The 26,495-nt window shown below is 37.1% G+C and overlaps 1 protein-coding gene across 1 annotated transcript; it reads left to right on the forward strand.

Moving 5' to 3' along the window:
• Positions 1–1,157: 1,157 nt before the first annotated feature.
• Positions 1,158–26,360, forward strand: LOC139757210 (coiled-coil domain-containing protein 85C-like). Its single transcript, XM_071677372.1, has 8 exons — positions 1,158–1,233; positions 1,354–1,491; positions 3,042–3,998; positions 5,981–6,169; positions 7,796–8,054; positions 9,540–9,809; positions 11,467–11,720; positions 12,630–26,360. The coding sequence occupies exons 3-8, from the start codon at positions 3,093–3,095 to the stop codon at positions 12,672–12,674; spliced, it is 1,923 nt and encodes a 640-aa protein (XP_071533473.1). The 5' UTR covers positions 1,158–1,233; positions 1,354–1,491; positions 3,042–3,092; the 3' UTR covers positions 12,675–26,360.
• Positions 26,361–26,495: the final 135 nt, after the last annotated feature.

Genomic DNA, 26,495 nt, shown 5'->3' on the forward strand with positions numbered 1-26,495 from the left:
TAGCATTCTCTTTCTCTGTTTTTACAGGAACTGGAAAGTTCTTTTCTAACAACTTCCAGTTGAGGTACAATTGTGGGTATATATTAAACCTCTAGTTCATTTGTTTTGGTATGAACTTTCCCTTAATTGATGATTTACATCAGTTTCCATAAAAAAGGACATCTGTCCAAGTAATATTCACAAGATTATTCCTAACATCTTCATAGTCCTCTCAATCACAGTGTTCACCAATCTTTATTTTTACCTTTATTCTCATTTAACACACACAGACAGAGGACTGGAAGTGTTCTGAACTGGAATTCAAGCATCTTCACCCGGCAAAATAAAATCTATTTCGATTATTCTTACTTTGCTTGTCCATCAAGTAGGTTAAGCTAAGTGCAAGAAAAAGCAATTATCCTTTAATGCTTCTGGAAGTTGATATTCCCCTATACGGACTCCTTTTAAATTCCATAAATCCCAGTTTATATCTGGGTAATTTAAGTCCTCCATTGAGAGAATTAAGAGTTTATTCTTATTCTTAGTGTTGCGGGAAGACATTTGGTACTTCCATCACCAATATGCATGTCAGTCAATAATCTTAATCCCCGTCTTCAGCAATACCCAGAAAATAGCATTTATTTTACATGGTCTCTATGAAACAGTAATATATTATTGCCATCATCAATGTCCGCATAAGTGATTAGTTATAAGATATGTCAAACAGAAATTAAAAATTGCGAAAGAGAAGGTTAAATAATGTGACTGAGCTTAGTGAATGGAATTCCTATAGTGCCCCGTGTTACGATAATTCATATTTATCCCATATTAATTAACGGGTAACTAAAATGTGATTTCGTATCAGTATTAAGCTCAAAATGAAGTCATCAATACTGTTACTCAGATGTAATGATACCAGTTTATATGGGTGATTTCAATGAGTTCAAGACAGAGGCACGAAATAATATCGCATTCCATAGCTTTCATTGGACAGCCTTGGGGCATATTAGTTGCCATATCTTTTGATTTACTAATTCCACGAGCTGGAACGCATCTTTCCCACATTCACGAGGAATAATAGAAATCAAGATATCAATTTTAGATAAACAGGTGATATTTCAGTAGTATCTACATAAAGGTAAATATTTTCTGTATACCAGTGACATGTGGCACCTGAGGATCAGTAGCCATGTTGAATGTTTGTGTTCACAGGTGAATTACAGTGAAATCGAGTGTTTTTAGTGGCTGAAACAGGTAATCACGTGACAGATGCTTAACTTTCGGTTGTTACAGTGACCTGACCAAGATACATCAAAACAGTCCGAAAAGAACGCGTAAAACATCATTAATAGGGCTAAATATTTCAAATTGCAGGTCTCCTGTCACTGCGCGGCACCACCGCTATGTGTGTCAAGTGAAAATTCTCCAGGTTCTGCTCTGCGTCCCACCGTTTTTAAATATTCCGGGGCCGTCAGGGAACCCTACACAGCTCTGACATGTGAGGTATTGAAGGTAAGGGTGGTTCTTGTAGTCTGTGGGTGAATTATGGTGTTGTGAACTCGAGAACCTCAGGGGGCGGGTACAGAAGGTGGGCGACGGCCGACGGGTTGAGCACTTGATTCACAAGCCCGTGTTCACAAGTGGCTTAAATTTCCCAAGAGCTTTTACTGATCTAAGGAAGGATCATGCATGCACTCCCTCTCGTGAGGTTCCTTTCCCGGAGTCCACGTGTTATCTGGCGTTAGACTTATGCAAGTAGGTGTTTTGATGGGAGCTTTGAAAGCTTGTCATATGGTTTTGTTTACTTCAATTCCATCACTAAAATGCACAGTTGACACACTTGTTTATGGCATCTCCACTGGAGTTTATTCTCCCAAAAGTTCATGGTATGAGAGCCAATGGGTCATGTTATGATAAGTTCCTGTTTAGGGGCACCAAAGTACCAGTGAAATGTATATCAGTGTTTGGTCTTCTTGGGCAAGAGTGTTTTAGGGAGCATAATTAGAATAATTTTTCGTACCTTATAATTACTGAATAATGACCAGGGAGACTGTCGGATAATAGCAAAAGAAACGTAGAAATTAGTAGAATCTTTGAAAACCATGCTGCCTCTTGGGGAGGTCTAGATTTCTCTAAATTTTACATGAGTAGTCAAAGTATACCAACAACCAACAGCACCATTGTTGTGTCATAACCCCATATTGGCTTTATATGTTGTTTTAAGCACTTGGTGAACATAGCAGACACACGTCAAACAAATATTGCAGTAACTATGTGAAAATGCTTTGAAATTTTATTATTCAAATAACATCTTCAATAAGATAAATTTAGGTTGCAAAGGGAAGTTGGGCAATGGCATAGGTTATTTTGATTTCTAGTTTTTCATTGAATTTCACCTAACAGTATCCCAGATCATCAAAGCCCTTCTTGCTTGAGCTAATGTCTGATGTCTAGGTTAAAGATAATACTGCATATCACATTTCCCAAGTCTGTCACTTTTACCAAACTTATGGAGTCATTTGATGTGTTTCTTTCAAATCCATAAGTTATTTCTCCACTGCCCCTAAACGAATTTTGTCCAAGTTTCAACTTTACGTAGAGTAATATAATCTGTCTTATTGTAGTGTTGGAGAGAGTAATAGCTGATATATCACTTTATGTGTGTTTTGAAGTTAATTTTGGATACTGAACAATTGTATTTTTTAATTATAGTATTTAGAAAATAGAGCAAGAGATGCAGATCGTGATTAAGATTATTACCGTATATTTAATTTTTCCTCTTTTCAATAAGGTGATACTGGGGAGAGTTTTGAATTATAAGGGAGAAAGTGGTTGAGTAGTACAAATATGGGAGAAACAAATAAAAAGATCAACAGAACCAATGAAAATCTCACTTGACCTCCTTATCAGTGAAGATTTATCGTAGTTTTCGAGGCAGTGCATGAAATACACCATTGATTATGTCTTTACCACTCTGGTTTCTTAATTGCTTCTATATTTACCATGCATGCATTATATCGTATAGAAGATGCACATTGTAATAAAGAGCATTTTGGTTTTAGCTTGATGAGGCTGACCCTGTGCTATGAGGCAGGTGCCACTGACTTGTGCTGATGCCTGCTGCCAATACTCAGAAGCATCTTGAGCACCATATGGCCTACCCCCAGCACCAGGGTAAGAGTGGCCCCCCAAGGCCAGGGCCCCACCATGGTCCTCCACACCATCCCTCTCATCTTCCGCCAGGTTCATATGGACCTCCATCTGGACCTCCAGCTCCTCATGGTTCTCATGCTGGCTATAGTCATCATGGACCACCTAATCAACATGTCCCATCAGGTCAACGAGGACCTCCTAGTTCATTAGGGCCACCTTTACAGAATGGCCCACAGAGTCAGCATGGACCACAGATAGGGTCAGGAGGCCAACACAGGTCTTCAGCTGGATCAGGTCAACATGTTCTGCCAGGTCAGCATGGTGTAACAGGCCAGCATAGGCATCAGGGAACTCAGCGTGGGCCACCAGGTTTGCTTGGACCACCAGCGCCACATAAAACTCCTGGACCTCATGGACAATATTTACCGCACATTCCACACTCAAATAGCGTAGGTAGTCAGAGGGGTCATGCGGATGGTCCTGCTGGAGAAGTTAGACAGCCACCAGCATATCCAGAACCTCCACGATACCCTGGACCTCATGTGTTACATGAAGAAATAGAGAAACACCTTCCCCAAGCCCCACCTCATAGCGGCCCACAGTTACAGTCAAATAAACAGTATCCAGGCTCTCTAGGACCAGGGGGAGCAGGTGGTAATAGTAATAACAGTAGTGGTGTAGTTACAAATGGTGGTGATATGGCAAGATTAGAGGAAGAACTTAGTGCATTGAATCGAAGTGAGTTGTTAAGTAGGGCAGTACGTGCTGAAGGTGAAATAAGAGAACTTAAACATCCTTTCCATGCTCAGGCTGCTGAACTAAGACACCTACGTGATACCCACCAGCGTCTCACTGACGACAATCAGGTAAAGTTATTCTGTTTCAGTTGCTGCTGCTTGTTTTTTCATAAATTTGATTCATAGTCAGATATAGAATAACATTAATAATTAAGACATATTTTGTAACTTGTATATCAGTTGATTAGATTTATTGTACGATGTCTTGGTGCAGAAAAGTGGACAGTGACTACAAATTATGATTATTTTGTTTATTTAAATGATATGGTTCAGATTACAGCAGTATACTTTAAATGCTTTGGATCTATTGCAAGTTGTTGAAGAAGTATATGTCTGAAGATAGAGAGGTAAGAGAGGCAAGTGCAGAGTTATATAGAGAGAAGACAAGTAGTTTGATATGCTTGCATTCAAGGAAAGGAGGGTAAGGGGTGACGTGATAACCATTTTTAAATGTTTATCATGCTTTGTTGATGTTAACTTAGACTAGTTCTTTTAAATCCAGTGGCCTGCCCAAACTAGGAGATGATAGGAATGTAAGTAAAAGGAATATTTGGAAGGATATGTTGAGAATTTATTCAACAAAAGAGCAGTGGACATGGAGCAACCTAAGCATAGATGAAGTGAATTTGGTTAGCGCTGAAAGATTTATCATTTTGATAGATAAATGAGGTTAGATATGGGGTTTTATGAATGAAAGATGTCCTCCGAAATGCACAAATTGATAACCAGGGTGAGGGAGAACACCTTCCTATGACAAAATTTGCAAAAATGCAGGGCTAGCACATGATACTTACTTTATATCTCACATGGTAATAATACTCTTTTCCCTGCTGCCATCCACTGAGATACAGTCCTTTTGTCCCAAGCATTTGCATGGAAACTGTGTACATTTTGCTAATGTTGAAGTAGTTTCCACAGAATCACTAGATGCAGATTAGATTTTATATATATATATATATATATATATATATATATGTGTGTGTGTGTGTGTGTGTGTGTGTGTGTATATTTATTTAGCTGTGGTTTTGGTGCATTAATACATGACAGCTAGAGACTGAGTGTGAACGAATGGGGCCTTTGTTGTCTTTTCCTAGTGCTACCTCGCACACATGAGGGGGAGGGGAGTTGTTATTCCATGTGTGGCGAGGTGGCGATGGGAATGAATAAAGGCAGACAGTATGAATTATGTACATGTGTATGTATGTATACGTCTGTGTGTGTATATATATGTGTACATTGAGATGTATAGGTATGTATATTTGCGTGGGTGGACGTGTATGTATATAATAACATGTGTATGTGGGTGGGTTGGGCCATTTCTTTCGTCTGTTTCCTTGCGCTACCTCACTAACGCGGGAGACAGCGACAAAGCAAAATAAAGAATAAAAAAATTTATTTAGCACTTTAATTTGGATTGCCTCAGCCTTTAGCTAATGTAATGTTAACATTTGAATATAGATAAAAGTCAAAATTCTAACAGTTTGCATAGGATGTAGGTTACATATAAACACTACTAATATAAGTATATCCATAGATTTATTGCTACATCGTTTGGCATATTAATTTTTCATTCAGTCTGAACACCATACAGGAATTATTTATATTTATACATATGCTGCCCATTCATTAAGAGTGCCTTATTTTTACCTGTGTTACTTTTCATCAGAAGGTAGCTGTCGATGGTTGACCATATACTATTTAACTAATCCCATATTTTTACTGACTTTTAAAACAAAATAAAGGGTAGCAGGGCTACCCTGGGGAATTGGGCATCCTTGCCATTTACTAACTTGTAGGTTTAGGGACCCCATTATTGCAAGATGAATTGATAAAGTGAATTCTGATACTCACCTAATGCACCCCATCCAAATGGGAATTGGGTTAATGGTAGCCATTGACAAGTAATGATGTAACCAAATAAGCATTTAGGTCCTCCATGTAAACTTTAATGAACGAGGAGTGAAGGTATTTGGAGACTGCTCCATTTTACAATGAAACCTCAGTAAAACACAGAATTTGATGGATAGCTTTAAGTTTTAATTTTTGATCAGGAACTACGTGATCTGTGTTGCTTCCTTGATGATGATCGACAGAAGGGAAGAAAACTAGCTCGAGAGTGGCAGCGCTTTGGTCGATACACTGCATCTGTCATGCGACAAGAAGTCACTGCCTACCAGAACAAGCTACGGGAACTGGATACCAAACAGCAAGAACTTATTAAGGATAACTTAGAATTAAAGGTAATATGTCAAAATTATATTGATCATATTCTGATCAACACTATGGTTGGTTGGCCTTGACAGTATAGTTGCCTTCACCCAGAATGGGTGTTTAGCAAGGAAGTACTGAGATATACATGGCCAGGGATGATTGCATTATATGATACAACTATGAGAAAAATTTCTGCAATAATACTTGTTACATGAATGTTGGGTATATGACAGGTGCAGTTGCTGGGTAGGAGAGACTGAAGACTGCATCCCATAGCTTACTAGACTGTGAGTGATATTGTACTGTGATAAAAAAAAAAGTGTTAGTTTGTTTCTGTTTTGTAAAGTGTGTGTGAAAATATATTGGCATGGTTAAGTTCATATTGATATCAAATATCAATATCTAACTCTATATCTAGAACTGTTTAGAAATGCTAAAGCTTCATCCATGGCAATTTACTCATTTCTTATGTGCAAACTGTTATATTCACTGCTTGGTTTGCTAACATGCCTTGTAATGGATTGATATGTGTATAATCCCCATAATGCTACAGCAACTGCTCTTCTCCATATACTTATTATTGTGCTCATTTCCCATTATGTAAAGAAGTAGCCTGTTTAGTATCCCCTAATAATGTTTTGGTATTTTTTGCTTGTATTTTGGGGAGTCAAGAGTTATGGGCATCACCATCTTGTAATTATGACAAACTGGAAACCTTCATAATTGTTATATTCCATTTTTTTTTTTTTCATACATATTTGCCATTTCCCACATTAGTGAGGTAGCGTTAAAAACTGAGGTCTGAGCCTTAGATGAAATATCCTTCACTTGGCCCCCTTCTCTGTTCCTTCTTTTGGAAAATTAAAAATGGGAGGGAAGGATTTCCAGCCTCTTGCTCCCTCCCCTTTTTGTTGCCTTCTGCAACACGCAGGGAAGTATTCTTTCTCCCCTATCCTTATTATGGAAAGTAATATAGGAGGGATTTCCAGCCCCTCACTCCTGCCATCTTTAGTTGCCTTTTGTGGTGAGCAGGAAATAAGTGGGCATTATTCTTTCTTCCCGAACATCAGGGATAAGAAATATATTCCACAGAATAGAAATAGATATTTATCCCTGCGGATAGGGAGAAAGAATACTTCCCATGTATTCCTTGCATATCCTAGAAGGTGACTAAAAGGGGCAGGAGTTTGGGGCTGGAAACTCTCCCCTCCGGTTTTACATTTCCAAAAGAAGGAACAGAGAAGGGGGCCAAGTGAGGAGTTTACCCTCTAAGGGTCTATCATCTGTTTTGGAACACTACCTTGCTAACGTGGGAAATGGCGAATTTGTGTAAAAAAAATATTATTGGCTAAATAAACAGTCAAGTGAACCACACACTACTGAATAAATGCTGAAGGATTTAAGCCCTATGTATTTGAAATAACTGCTACTGTCCACGACACATGTGCTTGTAACTTTTCCAGACATGCATGCATGCACCCATGCTCATTCCCTTGCTTGCACTTTACTTTTTTCTTATAATATCGGTCATTTATTGACTTGGATGTACTAATACAAAGCATTCAGTGATTTGTTATTTTCCTGACATTTTTACGTGAGCATTTAATCCTTTCATTCATGTCATACTAGATTTTCAATGATATTTTTGGACACAGGAACTATGTTTGTACTTGGATGAGGAGCGAAACAATGCAGCATGTAGTCACTGTGGGCATCCCCTTATTACACGGGATGATGGTGATGGCTCCTCTTCATCAACTAATGCTGATGAACCCTCAGGACCTCCACAGACCACAACACAAGTTCCCTCTCAGACTTCTGCTCCTCTGCCTTCTGATGTGTCTCTGGCTCGTTCTTCCTCAAGAGAGAGATTGCTGGAAGACACGCTTAATCGCCAGAGGTCTCCTATGAATGGTGAGTATCATATTCATAATTAACATAAGTATTTGTGTATTGCATTGGGTTTATTTTGTAAAATACAGTTTCAACTCTATTCCTTCTGAATACATATTTCTAAGTATTTTGTCTTTTCCTTTTTTGGACCCTTTCACTGCACTACTACTAATATCCAAGGTACTTTTCATGTACAGGATATTCCTCAATATTTTGATTAAGTATCTTTATAAGTTTTTTGTAACAGTTCTTTTGAGCATTATTTTCTAAATAGACTGATACACAAATCATTAGGGTGAAACATTAATCATATACTATGTGCCCTTAATGTCTAAAGGACCCCATTTAATTACCATATGGGACCTTATCTGTACTTAAGATTGCCTCTTCCAATTTGAAAGCATGCTTTATCAGTATGTAGTGGTTCCTTATGTTGCAGGCAGCTGTAATTAGCAGTGGAAAAAAAAGTCCTAGAATGATGGTTGCCCTCATAACACAGTGTCTTCATATGTAGGTTACATAACCTTATGTGTATGCGTTGCTTTTTCCCTCTGGCATTTAAATTGGAAGGCTTCAGGAAAGAATCCTAGCTTCAAGTAATTCACATAACATGATAGGCTTGGTTCTTTAAGGGTTAATTTGTGTTTTTATGCTGTTAAGGGAATTTTATTTTTTTCAAGCATGCATTTTGAGATAGGTGGTATTTCTGGAATTACATTATGCCACAAACAAATGTGATTACTGAGAGTTTCTGGGTTTTTATCAATTGAATATATTATCTTGTAATAATAGTACAGCTTCAAAAACTTTTACATAGAATGAGGCTTCAGACCTCTTACAGGTTCCTTGACATCCTATATTGAAGAAAAAATTCAGCTATTGTGTATGTGCCATTTTAAGTATTAATGGTTGTATATATACACCTCAGCTGTAGTTTACAGAAAGAATTACAGAGTTGTATGTGCTTCACTTACAGTAAACAGAACAAACAAATACTATGGCACATACACTTCAACTGCAGTGAAAGGGTTAAAAAGATATTTAGGGTGAAATGTTGAAAAAGAGAAGGACCCTCTGATTCCTTGGGCCCACACAGATCTACTTGTTACCCCTCTTGTATTGATGCAGTAACTGGATGGCTTTGCTTCCCAACACTTACCCCTGACTGTATTCCCTTTGCCCACACTCTCATAACAATGGTTAGGCTGTTTTTATTCAGATCACTAAAGCTGAAGAACTAAACAAAACTAAACTTTATTTTTGTTGAACTGTATGTGAGTCAAGTACAATAGTGAGCCATGATTCACATAACCCATTTTTCTGATATAGGTGGGTAACACTCATTCCAATCACCCAACTGCTGGCTAAATGTGGAATATATTTATTGATACGGTAAGTCTTTGAATCTTGTTTAATTTGTTCCAGATGATAGTTATTTATATTTTGGATAATGGTGTTTTACATTAGGTCTCATTAATTTGTGTTAACAGACCCCATGTCTTGCAGAACAAGTGCTGTCATATATAAGATCACTAGAAGCTCGTGTGATGATGCTGGAGACAGAGAAACAACAGCTTAGAGAAGAACTTTCAAAGATGGACCGTATACATCCAGAAGGGGAAGGTGTAGAATCTCAGGATTCCCACCTTGACTCGCAGAATGTCTCTAAGGAAAAGCCTCTGGGATCCCGTCCACTTCAACCACCTCCATACTCTCTGTCTCATCACCTAAGAGCAGTTGGATTAGGGCTTACAAGTAGAACTCCATTAGGACCAGGTAAACCTTAGGTTTTAGCTTATTTTTAGAATTTTCATAAGCATTTTAAGACCTGATGTCAGAAGTCTTTCTTAGTGGGATATTAAGGCAATTTTTACCATTCCAAAATGAGGATTGTTTGTTAGGATTCATGTCTTTTTACTTTTGTAAATCACATGAAGACAGTAGATGTTCATTCACATATGTTTATTACTTAGATGTAATGTCTGATGAACTATGCTTCAGGCACATCAAGGTGATGCACACTCACATATAAAGACCTTATTTGTATCACAGACATTATCAGAAAACTTCTGTAAACCCCTCTCTTTTTCATGAATATGCCTGAATATTTTATGAGTTTGCTATTTTACTGCCTATTAACAGACAGTTAGAGACCAGAACAGTACATTTTTTTAATTGTATTTACACTGCTTAATATGTATATCATCAAGAACTTTTTGAGGCTGAACTATTTTCTCTTTTGTTACCATGCATTTAGTTGGTTTCCTTGTGATACATGAATTTCATTAATGTCATCTGTTACATTCTTTATAAGCATCTATTGGTCGCTAGTCATGATGAAGGTTTTATGTTCTGCTGTTTTTTTGGTAATCATTTAAGATTTTAAAAGATTTTTTACTTTATGTCAGTAAGGAAAACATTAGTAGATCCTCTCTGTTGCGGGGTACCAAGAGCCATTACTGCTGTTGGATGTTTGACCACTTAGACTGACATTTTCTTTACTTTCCCATTATTTCCAAGCTCAGACATAATTCACAACTATTGCTTAATGAAAGTCATCATTTTTGTAATTAGCTGATGGCGTATTGATGTATAAAGACTTGTCCTTTTAATATTGTCCTATTTGAATCCTTTTACTTTTGTACATATTTTCTCCATGTATTTTAAACTTTAGGTTACAAGTGATACAAGAAAATTGTTAATTATTATATCTTTATACCTGGTTGACTCTTCTGCCTTCACAAAATAGTATTTGGAATGGACTAATAATTCATGATAGCCTCATTTGCACACATTTAGTGCCAAACTACTACATCTTGTACACTGTACTGAAACCAGTCTGCACAAAAGTGGTACCTGAATTAAGAGAGATGAGTTACAGTGAGAGTTTGGGCCATGAATATGCCCACCATGGAAGAGGGGTGATTTAATCATAGTGTTCAAGTTTCTAAATAATTTTCGTGATGTTGATAGTGAACAGATCTTTGAAAGATGTGCTGTAAGGTGGCCAAAGAGCATAACAAGAAGCTAATCAAGAAACTTATGAGAAAGGATATGGAGAAGTGTTTTTTAATGTGAATAGAGTAAATTAAGAGATAAAATTGTAAATGCTTACAGTATACAAAAGTTGAAAGGATGTATAATGATAGAAAGACTTAAAAAGATGGGGGTTCATCAATTTTAGAACTCCCTCCTTGTACTCTACAAAATGGTTATAACACATACACACACACACACACACACACACACACACACACACACACACACACACTTAAACACACACATACACTGTTTTGCAGCTTTATTCTAGCAAAGGTTGTTCTTGGCATTCTTTTCTCTTAGTACTTTGATCATCCATTTTGATGATATTCCTCACTCCTGGTGGGAAACTTGTTGCTTAAACAAAAGTAAACATACTTTGCTTCTCCCATAGGATCTGCTGAAAGTGATGATGACCTCCTCGATGGTCCACCACCACCATTGGTATCTCGTCCGACATCTGTAGCAGCAGCTATGAGAGTATTAGAGGTGCAGGAACAGCTTGAGGGTGCATCACATCCTCCTTCAGGACCTCCACCTTCACAGGGACCTCCGCCACAAGCAATGCAAGGCACAGGTGGTCACGTGACTCCCCAAGATGCAGCTCTGGCTGATGGGGAGAAGGCGCTTCTTAGACAAATGTGTAATGTATGTTTGTTAAAGATGCTTTAGTATATACACATGCTTTTTTTCATTTTTTATATCTAATTGCTTTTCCCACTTTAATGAGGTAGTGTCAGTAACAAGCGAATAAAGCTTCACTTATGCATATCCAATCTCCAGCTGTCCTGTATAATGTACAGAAACCAAAGATTTACTTTGTCTCATATGCATTGGTTTAGTTTGTTAACAGCATATTCACCCCCCCACTCACCCATCCACCCACCCACCTTATGCCATATTGCTGTAACTCATTTTCCTAATGTACACCCGTCACTCTCCTGAATGTTTAGGTTCCAATACCCCAAAGCCTTCTCTATTTCATCATTCCATTTCCTCTCTGGTCATCCAGTACTTTTAATAGATGGGTCCTCTCTGTCTGTCTCTCTTCTTTCATCTGCTCCACCTTGGTCAGTCCTTTACAAGCTCCACAAAATCGTGTTAGCTTGCTATGCTCACCACCATGCCTCTCTTTGACAGTTTCATTTCTTACATGATGAACTTATCTCTCACTATATATCTCTGATTTAAAGTATGTCTTGTAATTGTATCATAAAGACCTCTCCCTGACTTCATTCTACATTTTCAGTCACTCTTTCACTCAAAAAACAAAAGCAAATAGACAGAGCAGTTTTTCGTAAAAGATCTCATGAAACCTTAACAAGCTTTTAAGGAACAGACTTGGAAAACCAGCTGATTTTCAAAGCCAGAGATAGGATTTCTAACCTTATTTCATTTTTATGAGGGATTAGAATTTTGCTATAATGAATACCCAGAATTATGCAAATAATTCTTGAATAAGTGGTATTTTTATGTTAATCTTAGAAAAATGAAAGGTTCATTTTATAAGTATTGAGATTTTTTTTTTATTTTTCCTTTTTCTATTACAATTTGTAGGTGGTGTGGAAGAAGCTAGAAGAGGTACCAAGTCAGAACAGATAACAAGATGAGAAACACACATTGGTCTGCCAGGCCACCATTTCTCCCTGCACTGACTTGCTTAGTGGGCCAGATCACACATAGGAACTGAAGAAGGGACTGGTACAACAGCTTCTTCAGAATAAAGGAGCCATGAGGCTAGTTATTTTTGTATGAAATGTTGTCTGTTATCAGTACTTTTTCTAGTTTATATTCTCAACTTGGAATCTCACTTTTCAGGTGCCAATGGTACAAAGACTGTTGTAAAAATTTCAAGTAAAGTAATATATTTATATATTTTCCCACTGTTACTAAACTTAACCACAAATATCCAACTCAGTATTCTCATGTTGTACCATCATTCTCAGTTGTAAATAGTTTATCTATGTGAAAAGTAGTAATTAGTCACTGTGTTATATAGTACATGTATAATGTAACCTTAAGCATTTTCACATTTCCATTAATGATCATTGCATTCACTCTACAAAAAGGTTGATGGATGTCGTCTGATTCTGTTAGTAATGAAAGTTGATTGATCATTTTTAAAGTGTTATATAAAGCTCAAGTTTTTTCTTTCTGGGACTCCATTATAAGACTTTGTTAATAATGAGCTGAACTGTAAATGAAGTATCAGATTTTTTGTAGGCTTCATATCACATTGGACAGTTGGTGATAAGTATGAATATTTCATGTATTGAAAAGCATTTGTAAGAAAAAAAAGCTGTACATTCTTGAAGCAGTGAAGTGGATAGAATTGTTCTCAGGCGGTGCTATTTTAGGTAGGGATGAGCTGTGTCATATAATATATTTATTGAAATCTTTTGAAAGTATTCATTGATATAAAGACGTTTTCTTTATTATTATCTAAGTCTTTATGTATATTATCCTCTACTTTTTGCTCATTCTCCTGGGATGGATCAAGTAATTATGGCTTTATAGCTCACTCAGATATATTTGTCCTATTATGACAAGATAAGATCTCTCACATTTGGTTAGAGTTAAAAGGATTGGGGTGGATTTTTCAGTTAAAAATTCATATGTGATTTGATTATTTTCAACTGCTGTTTTTTTCTTTAAAGTATTTTGATTTGCAGTTGATTTTGATTAAAGTAGAAGAATAGATAATTGTACTTCAAGATTTTGATATGGTTTTATTTTATTGAAGCAAACGATATTTAGAAATCTTAATTTGATTATATTAATCTCCAGTTTTTTTTCTTTTTTAAGGCTCTACTCACAGACAAAAATCCACATCAAGGCTGTGCCTCAAATGAAATATAAAATGGTTAATGAGAGGGATAAAGAAGAGACAAGGAAAAGTATTTATGAATTTTTGAGGAATTGAAAAACCTGTTTTTTAAAAGGATCCAGGTCATAGTTATTGGGAGGGACATGAGAGGGTGGAGAGTTCCAAAGCTTCAAGATGTAAGGAAAGATGGCCCAGTCTTGAGTTGCCAATGTATTTATTTACTCTTAGAATATATCCATTAATGAGAAAAACAGTAAACCTACTGATTTTAAATAGCACTCTGTGGATGACCAAAGCTAGTGTATATATTAAAAATTTCACTTTAAAAGAAATTTTTACCACAAATACAAATACTTGTCCCATGTAAGCAATGTATCCTAAACTTAACAATGACCCTGTAGATTAGAATTTGTTTATTGTTTTATTTCTGTGCTTGTTATTAAATTTTCACATCTGGAAATAGATATATTAAGGATTATAGTAGGGAAGTACAAAGTTTGTGATCAGTTGTTTGAAAGGCAGAACTAGCTTACTGGAAATTCTAGCAAAGGAGAAAAGCTTGTGTGGTGTGCAGGAAGCTTACATATTGGAGTCTGTTTTCCAAAAATGTTTTAGGTATATGTGCAGTGCAGGTATTTTTTTGTTTGAAGTTGGAAGTACAATGGGATGTTTTTAGTCTTGCTTAATCAATCAACTTAATATGCTATGAACAGTAAGAAACAGAATAGTCTAAAGGAGTTTTATTCTTTAGCACATATGACATAAAATATGGACACAAGTAATTTTGAGTGGAGAGTTTGTGCGTGCTTGATCCATCCTATGTAGCTAAAAAGTGAATTAAAGATGATAAATCATGCAATCTATCTATCTAGCTATATATTTGATGCCTTTTCCCACCTGGATCTCCCTCAAGGGGGTGGCCATGGCAATAGAGCCTCCATAACTGATGAACTCCAATAGCACTAGATCTTACACTGCTTTTTGGAACAATTGGCCTTTAGTTTCTTTTCATCCATGTCTAATATTCCATTCTCTGCTGTACGGCATGGTTACCTGTGTTCAGTGCACTTTAGATGCCAAATGTATAACACATTTTATAAGGCTCTCTACTTGGTCTTATGTATCACCGTAGTTTTTCATAGTTTTCCATCTATACAAACCTTTTGTACCTCATTACACATTTTACTGTTCCTTGTCTGAATGAACTATGTTTTCTGATTTCTCTTCACACTGCAATTGTAATTCTTTGTGCTTTACAGTTTTGTTTTCCATTTTGTTGGATACTTTTCAAGGTAACCATCACTTTTTTACACTTATTTTGGTGTAGGCAGGGAAGACTGCCAATTGTTTGTGATAATCAGATCACCATTGAGAACTCATGAGGAAAATTTTTAGTGTTTGGACATCATTGTTTAATCTTGACCCTTGAAGATGGAGCTTTGAAAATATTAGTAAGATAATGAGAGACAGAATCTTTTCTAACAGTAGCTTAGAATAGGATGTATTATGTTTGGTTTGACTTTATTTTAAACTGGAATGTGATAGTCACAAGATTACAGCTGTTAAAAGCAGTTTCATAAATCTATGGTTCCTAGATAATATAAAAAACTCTCTGCAGTGGTCAGATGTGTGATTGTCTAGTTATGCATTACAGGGGGGAGTTTGTCACATCGGGACCTATCTTGTGTGCTTTCTGTACTTTAATACAATTTCTTAAACTTGTTTACTTTTCAGCACTAGTTGTTGCTTCACTTATATTGCCTTTCTACCATTCTTTTGAAAGTAAGAGTATTTCTTATTTTTGTGACTCATTTCTTCTCAAGTTTCTTGTTTTATTTTAAGTGATAAACCTCGGTAACCTTGGAATAACATTTTAGTATCAGCATTGTTAATTTAGCTTGAAATTCATATCATGTCTTCTGTCTTCCTTCTCTCCTCCAGTGAAGGTGTGACAGTTGCTGCTACCTTTTCCCAAATACTTGGCTCCTTCAATTCAGTTACAGTGTATTTTACCCAGTGTTGGACCAGTATCATATAGTGGGATGACCAACTAGTGATGTGTACTCTAATTTGAGTCCAGTATATGCTGTAAATATTTTTTGAACATCTTGTACAAGTACCTGAAGGCAATTTTGATTATAACTTGTAAATAATTTATGTGTGTGTGTGTTAGTGTGTGTGCATGTGTTTGCAGTGGTCAAGGTTGTGACCTGTGAGTTTCATGGGCCAATGATTGATGGATGTTTTCTTAAACTGTAGGAGGGCAATCTCATCCTCTTTTTCACCAAGTAACTAGCAGTTTTACAGCATATGGCTATAAGACTTTTCTTTCATAATTTTTCAACTGCAGATAGAAGTCTTGCAGAGGAAAGCTGGTCCTCATCCAACCCAGCTGATCTCCTTCTCTTGTGGTGATTGGTTGTTAAATATGTGTCTGGCATAAGTTGTATGTATTTTCGAGTCAACAGAAGCTGCCTTGAAAAGTATTACAGCCCAAGGCTGTACTAATTTTAATAGCAGGGAAATGTGGACTCCTTTAGTTCATATGCCATAGTTCAGCCCATTGAGAGCACTTTATCCCCATGTGCCACATAAATCCATTTCATTCTCTCCCATGCATGCATTTCACCCTCCTCGTTGTTCAAGCTATAGTACCTTAAAGTGTCTCTCACTCCATGTTTCTATATCCTTCTTGTTCTTCCTGTTCCCTCTTGCATCCTCCTCTGCCAGTGACATGTAGACTTTCTTGGTCTGATTTTATGTGCTTATCTTCTCCATATTTATGAACCATTTCAGCACACCCTGATCAGCCCTCTTAATCAGATTGCTCTTGCTGCCTTGTTTTGCTCTTACACTTTCATTTCCTTTACAGTCAACTTGCCTTACACCTCATGTTGACCTCAGATATTTCATTTCCAGCATGTTCATCCCCTTCCATTCTTTAGCATTTGGGGCCCATGCAACACCACTAAGACTAATATACCCCTAGAAATATCCATCTTTGCTCTTTAAGATGATGACCTTTCCTTTCTTAAAGTCATCAGTGCATCTAGGACCTTAACACTCTTCCACCTTATGACTTATGCCAATCCCTTTGGTTCCATATGGTGTCGTGTATTTTCCGATACTTATAGCACTCCACTTCCTCTAGGTCCTCCACATGATGATTCACACTGACACCATAATGTCTTGCTCTCCTGTTATATCTCACTACCTAACTGTTCTTGACATTAAATTTCAACTTCTTCCTCTTGCACACTCCCCAAATCAGTCACCAGCTTTTGCAACTTCTCTTGAATGCCATGAGAGCCATGACAAAAGCAAACAGCAAATGATTCACCTTCTAGACCCTTCTTTCCCAGCATATTGTAAACCTGCTTTTTCCACCAAGACCCTCACATATACTTTTTTCAACACCAAATTAAACAGGGATGATGATGTCACTAAACCTTTATGCAGACCCACCCTCCTTCCTTCCTCCTCACACTGCTGAAAACCCCTCGCTACATTCAATAGCATTCCTCCCACACCATATATTTGCAACACCTTCCATGAGGCCTTTCTAACAAGGTTTTACTCAGATTATTTTAACTTGGTTGTGTTGTTCTGGCATTTCACTGAGTACTTTTCAGTGTTGACATCATCAGACTGGTTTGGAAACTTGAAGAGTGCAATTAAGTTTTCATGTACTTTTATGTCTTCCTTAGTGGGCAAATATGTGTGTGTGTCTGTGTCTGTTTAAGGTATGATATTCATACATGGTTAAGAGACAGTGCAACACATCTTACACAAATAGTAATAATACACACATACACACACACACACGCATATACACATAATAATGATAAAAGATTTTTTACCTACTGTTACTGTGATTGATATGAAGTGGCCAAGTGGCTATTAGGACTTGAAGTTGTCATTTCCTTTTTATTGCTTGTTTACTTTATTTGTATAGAAGATGGTGAAGCCATTACAATGGGTATCCTGATCTATCATTTGTATCACTGCATGGCACCCCAAAAACAAAAGGGTTAACATAGTTGAGGACTTTAACAACACTGCATGACTAGCACTGCAGATGCCTTTGCAAATGAACCACATGAACTTCAGGTGAAGAACATGTTCATGCAATCATTTGATAGTAATTTTGCTTTATTGCGTGTTTTTGAGTTGTCATTGAACTTTTTATTTTTCATTGAAGTGCGCAGTATGCTATAGGTGTTGAATGCTAAGATGGTAAAAGAGGTTTTGTTGTGTATTCTGTGAAAGTACCTGGATTGATATACTCTTTATGTAAGTATATATAACAATTTTATTGTCTATTATTTCTTGTAGAGTTAAGAATGTCTTTCCTGCTATGTATTCATCATATGTTGCTTCTGTATTGTAGACCAGTTTTGAGCTTTCTTGGAGCTCTCTTTATGTTGCATCATTCACTTATTAATCTTGTTTGTGAAACTCTTTGTACAGATAAACCAGCTGAATTTTATTGCAGTTTATTTGTCTTGAAAATCAAAACAGTTATTCCCAGATTGTATATATATTTATAACTGGTTATGTAATGTGGTTAGTGATTAATCTCAGTGTTCATTTGTCTGTATATCATGTAAGTATACCAGTACTGTAGATATGATCAGATGATTGTGTTCATATTAGATATGATTACCTTCCTATTACGTCATAGTGAAGTCTCTTTTTATTAGGTTGTGTAACAATGTAAGATGTTTACAAAGTTTAAAGAAGATTCAGCCTGGTAATTTTTTCTGTCAATTAAAAGATGGAATAAGAATATCAGAAATTTTTATTGATTTTTGAGTTTTGGTACCAATTAAGTATTTAATGATTTGGGAACGTAGTCCAATTAAACATCATTGGTTAATGATATTATGTCAAGTGTATATTTCCTTTAGTAATCAGTGATGGCCTTAACTTGTGTAGTAGGGTTACAAGGAAAATGATTTCAAGAAACTGTGTTCCATGTATTTTTCTACTTTTCTACAAGTTCTTTGGTTATTGCACTGAAATACGTATTCCACTACATCTGGGCATGCTTTACCTACACTTCACTTTTGTTTTTCTTCCCATACTTTTACATTTCACATGCCCTGGTTCAGTCCGTTGCTAGCTTGTCGACCCCAGTTTACCATATTGTTCCAGTTCACTCTATTCCTTGCAAGCCTCTCACCCTCCTGTATGTTCAGGCCCTGATTGCTCAAAATCGTTTTCACTCCATCCTTCCACCTTTAGGTTGGTCTCCCGCTTTTCCTTGTTTCCTGCACCTCTGACACAGACACACACAGGCACACACACACACACACACACACAGTGTGAATTGTGTGCATGGGTATATATGTATGTGTCTGTGTGTGTATATATATGTGTACATTGAGATGTATAGGTATGTATATTTGCGTGTGTGGACGTGTATGTATATACATGTGTATGGGGGTGGGTTGGGTCATTTTCTTTCATCTGTTTCCTTGCGCTACCTTGCAAATGCGGGAGACAGCGACAAAGCAAAATAAATAAATAAATTAATAAATATATATATATATATATATATATATATATAGGGGAGAAAGAATACTTCCCACGTATTCCCTGCGTGTCGTAGAAGGCGACTAAAAGGGGAGGGAGCGGGGGGCTGGAAATCCTCCCCTCTCATTTTTTTTAATTTTCCAAAAGAAGGAACAGAGAATTGGGCCAGGTGAGGGTATTCCCTCAAAGGACCAGGCCTCTGTTCTTAACGCTACCTCGCTAATGCGGGACATGGCGAATAGTTTGAAAGAAAAGATATATATATATAAACCTCCAACAGCCTGGATCAAACCCAGGACCCCTGTGTAACAGGCGGGAATGCTACCGTCCGGAAACAGATGAAAGAATGTCCCAACCTGCCCACATACACATGTATATATATAAACGCCCACACACATACATATACATACCTATACATTTCAACATATACATACATATACATACACAGACATATACATATATACACATGTACATATTCATACTTGCTGCCTTTATCCATTCCCATCGCCATCCTGCCACACATGAAATAGCACCTCCTACCCCCCCCGGTGCGCACACGTGGTAGCGCTAGGAAAAGACAACAAAGGCCACATCCGTTCACACACAGTCTCTAGCTGTCGTGTAATGCACCAAAACCGCAGCTCCCTTTCCGCGTCCAGGGCCCACAAAACTTTCCATGGTTTACCCCAGACGCTACACATGCCCTAGTTCAATCCATTGACAGCACATGAACCGTGGTACACCACATTGTTTCAATTCACTCTATTCCTTGCATGCCTTTCACCCTCCTGTTTTATCCGTAGGGTTAGGGGTGAAAGAACACTTCCCACGTATTATCTGCGTGTTGTAGAAGGTGACTGAAATGGGTGGGAGTCGGGTGCTGGAAATCCTCCCCTCCAGTTTTTACCTTTCCAAAAGAAGGAACAGAGAAGGGGCCATGTGAGGATTTTCCCTCTAAGGCTCAATCCTCTTTATGAAAAAAAATATATGTATATAAGATTTTGTTAAACCTTAAGTTATCACTTATTAGGCTTTAAACAGTATGTTCTTTATTGTATCTTTTTTTATTATTATTCAGTTTCCCTCATTCTGCATATACTATTCCTGATTTATTGTAACGTTTGTCGAAAATGATCAAGCTAAACCATTTTTACTTTATATTCCATTCTCATTACACTTACCAGAATATGTTAATGTGTACTACACCACACTTTCCAACATCTTTTGCTCTGGCTACAAATACAACAAAGTTTTTTCATCCATGTTTTTTCATTACTCCATCAGTTTATCTTCATTTTAACATGCTGATGTCAACAAGTTCTCATATTCAGGTAAACCAGAGGTTATTTAATCTTTAGGATTTTTATTTTGCAGTTTTGAAGTAATTCTGATGTTTATTAGGAGTTTCAGGTTTGGAAATAAGTACAATACTCCTGCTTTAAACCAGAAATAGGTTATGGTATTGAATTATGACACTGCTACAACACCTACTAAGTTTGTAACCTGTTCTGTTTTGCAAGTGTGCACTATTGAAAATCTAAGAGGAAACAAGATGTCAATATCATTGCAAGTTTGTATTCTTGATGTTACTACATTTACACATATATTATCAGGTATGTTAACTTTTCTTGACTCTAGTATGAACGTAAAGAAAAAAAGAATAAGCCAACCAGCTTATGGACAATAACTAAGAGTTCTTATGAAAAAGACATAAATATATTTGCTAATTAAGCTAGCATTAAAATTTTGGCATAACTTCCACAGGAATGTACAAGACTCTTGGGGAGGATTACATCAACTTCCTCTGTAGAAATTTTTTCAAAGAGAAGTAGTGCCCCAGTTTGGCTCAATCATGGTTACTGACAGACTCATTTATGTAAAAATGATTATTTGTTGATATTTTGTAAACAGTCTTATGTGAATGAAATGGTGGACAAGCTCTGTGCAGTATGAAAATTATAAGTAGACTGATTGATACAATCAGTATTAAACTAACTGATTAATCAGTTGAATTTAATAAGTTACCTTTTTTACCAAGCTGTCATTTGGGTCTTTCTCAGAATAAGACATTCTCATTGCCTCACAACTGTTCACTTAGTTGATTGTTTCATATAAGAACCAAAGTTTTATTCTCTGAGGCAAGCTCATTTCATGTTAATGTAATGAATGATCTCAGCGAAAAGTGTGCATTTGTTTTTTTCTGTGAATTGCAATTGAAACATGGATGTGGGATGAGTCGAAGAGGTCTAGAATCCAGACTGTGGAAATGAGTTATATTTAAGATGAGCATGTGATATGACTAGCTGGAATAAAGAAAGTCATAAGGGGTTGTATGAGAGATTTGGTGAGACAGGGAATGCAGGTAGTAGTTAGTAGGCGACCAACAACCATGGAGGTATGTTACCAGTACTACCTTACTGAACATTGGGAGGGTTAGTGACCGGCTTAGTGAGGCAGCACTTCAGTGGTTGTCAAGTTGCACTCCTCTGATCCAGATAGCTGTCTTTTTTTCTGCCTCACCTACAAGTGGACTGCTGGCATTCTGTTCACAAATACACAATCTCTCTTTGTCATACAAAACATGACAAAATTTAACTCGCACAGCTTATTCTTCATAACTCTAGAAGTAACTTAGAAGTAGTCATTAGGAACATTAGGTAGTTGCCTCTGCAAATATTTCACGAGTGTTGCCTTCTGCCAGTGGCCTGGTAAGGATGAGGCACTAAAGGCTAAAAAGTGGCACTGGAGTTCACTAGTTTTGGAGGCGATTTCCATGGCCACCCCCTTAGGGTAGTATCCGTTGGGAACAGGCATCAGAGATATAGCATTGTGGAATGGTAGATTATGTGAAACATAGTACTTTGAGGTTATTTGGGCATGTGGAAAGATTGAAGATGGGATGTTTATTTGAAGAGTGTATGATAGTACTATAAAGGGGTTTGTTAGAGGAAGATTGCCTGTGATAGTGGGAAAGAAATGGGGAGAGAATGTGCAGAATTTTGTATGTGAGGGAGGCATGTGAAAATAGGGATAAATGGAAGCTCTTTTGCCATGGCCACCCCCTTGATGGGAGTTTGCAGAGGGAATGGGCATTAGAGATATAGATAGATAGACAGTCAAAAGTGTATGAAACTGACTGTTCCAAATTGGAGCTCCAGATATTTTTGACCCCCAAATATATATCTAATACCTTTATGATATCCTTGGTACTGCAATTCACATTCAACATGAGGTCATCACAAAATTTGTAGGCAGTTGCAACAAGCATCCCATTAAGTTGGAACATCTCTTATATTGACACTTGTACTAAAGGAGAGCACAGCTTTGACTTGCCCAATTTTCCACGTGTTGTTAGAGCATAATTTTTGATGTAAAAAGTTTCTTGATTGTTTCCCATCCCTATAAAGCCATGCCACTTGAGCAGCTCTGGAACCGTTGATTCTTAAAAGCAAATAAAGATCTTGTTCAGTTTGACCACTCTACTGCTATTTACAAAGGACCTTAATTTGAAGTCTGCTCTGATTAAAGCAGAAAATATGTCTTCATCAGAGAGTGCAATTGCAGTCTTAGAAATCTCCGTATCTGTTTGGTATGAATGGTTTTGCTAGCACCTTGTTGACCCTCTTTCACTATCTTTGATTTGAAAGTCTCCCTCAATTGTTCTTTCCTGTGCCTGAAAATTCTGTTTTTTCAACAGTTGATTCTTCTCTTTGAACCACTGGCTGATTTGGATGGTGTTGCCCTCGCTATGAAAGTGGGTTATCCTGTCTAAACCAGGTTGTACTGAGAGAAGATCATATGTGTTAGGAGCAAAGGTAAGTTCATCATGCAGAGTTAAAGACTGAAATGACATCAGTTACATGAGGGCTTTTACCTTGGATAAAGTAAGATATCAATCAGTGTATTGTAGAACATGTCAGTTTCAAACAGGTCAGATATATGTTTGACAACCATTGGTTAAGTTATGCTCAGCTTTACCTTTTTTTTTTTTTCATCCTTATGTTCTTTATTGCTGCCTTGCTCCATACAGTCTATATTTATGTAATCTACTGCTTTGTAGTTGATATACTTGGAATTCTGTTCCAGCTGGTTGTTTGAAATTATCGAATGAGAACACTTAGGCATTCTCCAAAAAAACTTGCAAAATTTGTCAGGATTTGGAACTTTTCCAGTAAAACATATGTGCAAATTAAGATCATCATGCCACTTGAGAAACCTTCACCTTTTTAAAGTATCCTCCACAATGATTGTGTGCAGTCACCACTGTAGTGATGTATGAGGAGATAATGCCTGTCATCTGATTTTATGATTGTTAAGAAGCCATTCAATTCCTACATGTATGTACATGTGCAAACAATGCATATTTTATACTTATGCATCAACTTTGCTTGAGTAGAATGCTTTCGCTTAATGGTTGCGAGGCTTGGACTATAGATAGAGTTGTGCGGAGGAGGATGGATGTGCTGGAAATGAGATGTTTGAGGACAATATGTAGTGTGAGGTGGTTTGATCGAGTAAGTAATGAAAGGGTAAGAGAGATGTTAGGTAATAAATGAGTGTGATTGAAAGTGCAGAAAAGGGTGCTTTGAAACGGTTTGGACATATGGAGAGAATGAATGAGGAAAGATTGACAAAGAGGATATATGTGTCAGAGGTGGTGGGAACGAGGAAGTGGGAGACCAAATTGGAGGTGGAAAGATGGAGTGAAAACGATTTTGAGTGACTGGGGCCTGAGCATGCAGGAGGGTGAAAGGCGTCCAAGGAATAGAGTGAGTTGGAACGATGTGGTATACCGGGGTCGATGTGCTGTCAATGGATTGAACCAGGGCATGTGAAGCGTCTGGGGTAAACCATGGAAAGTTGTGTGGGGCCTGGATGTGGAAAGGGAGCTGTGGTTTCAGTGCATTATACATGACAGCTAGAGATTCAGTGTGAACGAATGTGGCCTTTGTTGTCTTTTCCTAGCGCTACCTCGTGCATATGCTGGGGGAGGGGATTGTGATTTCTTTTTTATCTCTTAATGGGGGATCTTGATTTTATACATTTACTGACATTAGTCTTTATGGATGAATTTCACTTCACTGAATATAGTCTGTCAATTTTTGAAGTAACTTTCCACTCCTGTTTGGCCAAGTCTTTTGATGTCTTCTTCATATTCTGTATTCAGTGAGTTGAATTCTTAATTCTGCTAGATTCCAGAGTTCTGACTCACTGTTTATCATGAATTTTCTTGTGATAGAACTTTTCAAGATTCAGGCTTGTATAGTTAACAACATACACAAAAGCCAGTAACAACTGAGATTATTATCACATGAAGTATACCAGCATTCAAGGTCACTGTCATGCTACAAATCACTACTTTATGTGGTTTAATTTTCATGACTTTCAAAATATGCCGTTTATTTATCTATACAGTATAGACAAAAACTGCAAAAACAAAATCATAATGAAAGTACAGTATAGGTCTACCTTTCTGTCTGTATCTCTGATGCTTGTTCCCTTTGGGAACCCCTTCAAGGAGATGGCCACAGCAAAAGAATCTCCATAACTGTTGAACTCCTGTGCCTTCTTGGCCTTTAGTGCCTCAACTTTAACAGGCCATTGGCAGAGGGCAACTCTAGCACAGTGTTTCCTAAGGCTCCTACTTAATGTTCCTACCAATTACTTCTAATGTGTCTACCTCATGCATTTGCCAACTACTACTACCTAATGTTCCAACCTACTATTTGTACTGAATGCTCCTACCTAATGTTTCTACTTAATGCTCCTGTCTAATGTTTGTACGTACTACTTATAGCTATTGCTCCTACCCTTTTGCTTAAAGGCAGGGCTAGTGCATGGCATTCATTGCAGGAAAATCAAGAGTTATGAAGAATGAGTTTAGTGTTGTCAGGTGTTATCTGTGACAAGGAGAGATTGTCTTTCTTTGGACAGAATGCCAGCAATCCACCTGTAGGTGAGTTAGAAATAAAAGACTGTTGCCAGGGTCAAAGGAGTGCAACTTGACAACCACTGAAGTGCTGGCGCACTACACAGGTGTCGATAACCCTCCCAGTATATAGGCGGGTAGTACTGATAACATACCTCTCTGGTCAGTGGCTGCCTACCAACTACTACCTACCGTACAGTATAGGAATGTTAGAGTAATTATAGGTACCCAGTTGTCTTCCATTACTCACTGATACTGATGCAGCTTTCTGTGGAGAAAACTGTACCTGATTTATTTAGAAGGGTAGATATCCAAATTGTATTTATGTTTTCAGGGATGCTTATGGGACAAAAAAAATGGAATTTTCTAAACACTTCAGAACTTTCCTGTTATTTACTTTTTTAAGATCAAGGTATTCAAAATCAGCTTTGCTTAAGTCAGTATTACCATAACTAGTTACACGAGGGCTTGAGTTTTGTATTTTAAGTCATGAACAGTTTTTCCCAACTTACTTCCAGTCATGCACTGATCGTTTTTTAATAGCAAAATTATGTTGTCCGAAAAGAGAAATATGATTATGATATTGAAAGAATTGTGTAGTTTACTGCAATCTAATTTCAATGGATCCTGAACCCATAGGAAGACTGATTTTTCTTCTATGATATTTAAGTTTGTTTTAGCTTCACAGAATTGAATCCATTATTTAATGAAGCCTCTCAGTTATGAGATTGGTTCTATGGACTGCTTGAAATTGGTTCTGAGAACTACTCATGCCTTTAGTTCATTAATGGAAAGTGCACATAAATTGCATTAGTAGGCTGATTATTTGAGAACAGTGAAGCTTTTGTTGTTAAAGGGAGATTAATTCTTTTGCATACTAATTGCACCACATACGTCTCATGTGCTTATTACTTTTCCAGCAATAGTTATTATTTATATACATATGATAAGAAAACTTTTGCTGAAAGTAGCTTTTTAAGTTATTGTCACCACTTATACAGTTCCCACCAAAAAATTATACCTAATACTTAGACAAATAATGTTGGAAGTATTTATTATAAAACATAATTGTGGTGTGAGGTAGTTTGATCGAGTAAGTAATGAAAGGGTAAGAGAGATGTGTGGTAAT

The sequence above is a fragment of the Panulirus ornatus genome, chromosome 25 (assembly GCF_036320965.1).
Source record: "Panulirus ornatus isolate Po-2019 chromosome 25, ASM3632096v1, whole genome shotgun sequence".
NCBI classification, from domain to species: domain Eukaryota; kingdom Metazoa; phylum Arthropoda; class Malacostraca; order Decapoda; family Palinuridae; genus Panulirus; species Panulirus ornatus.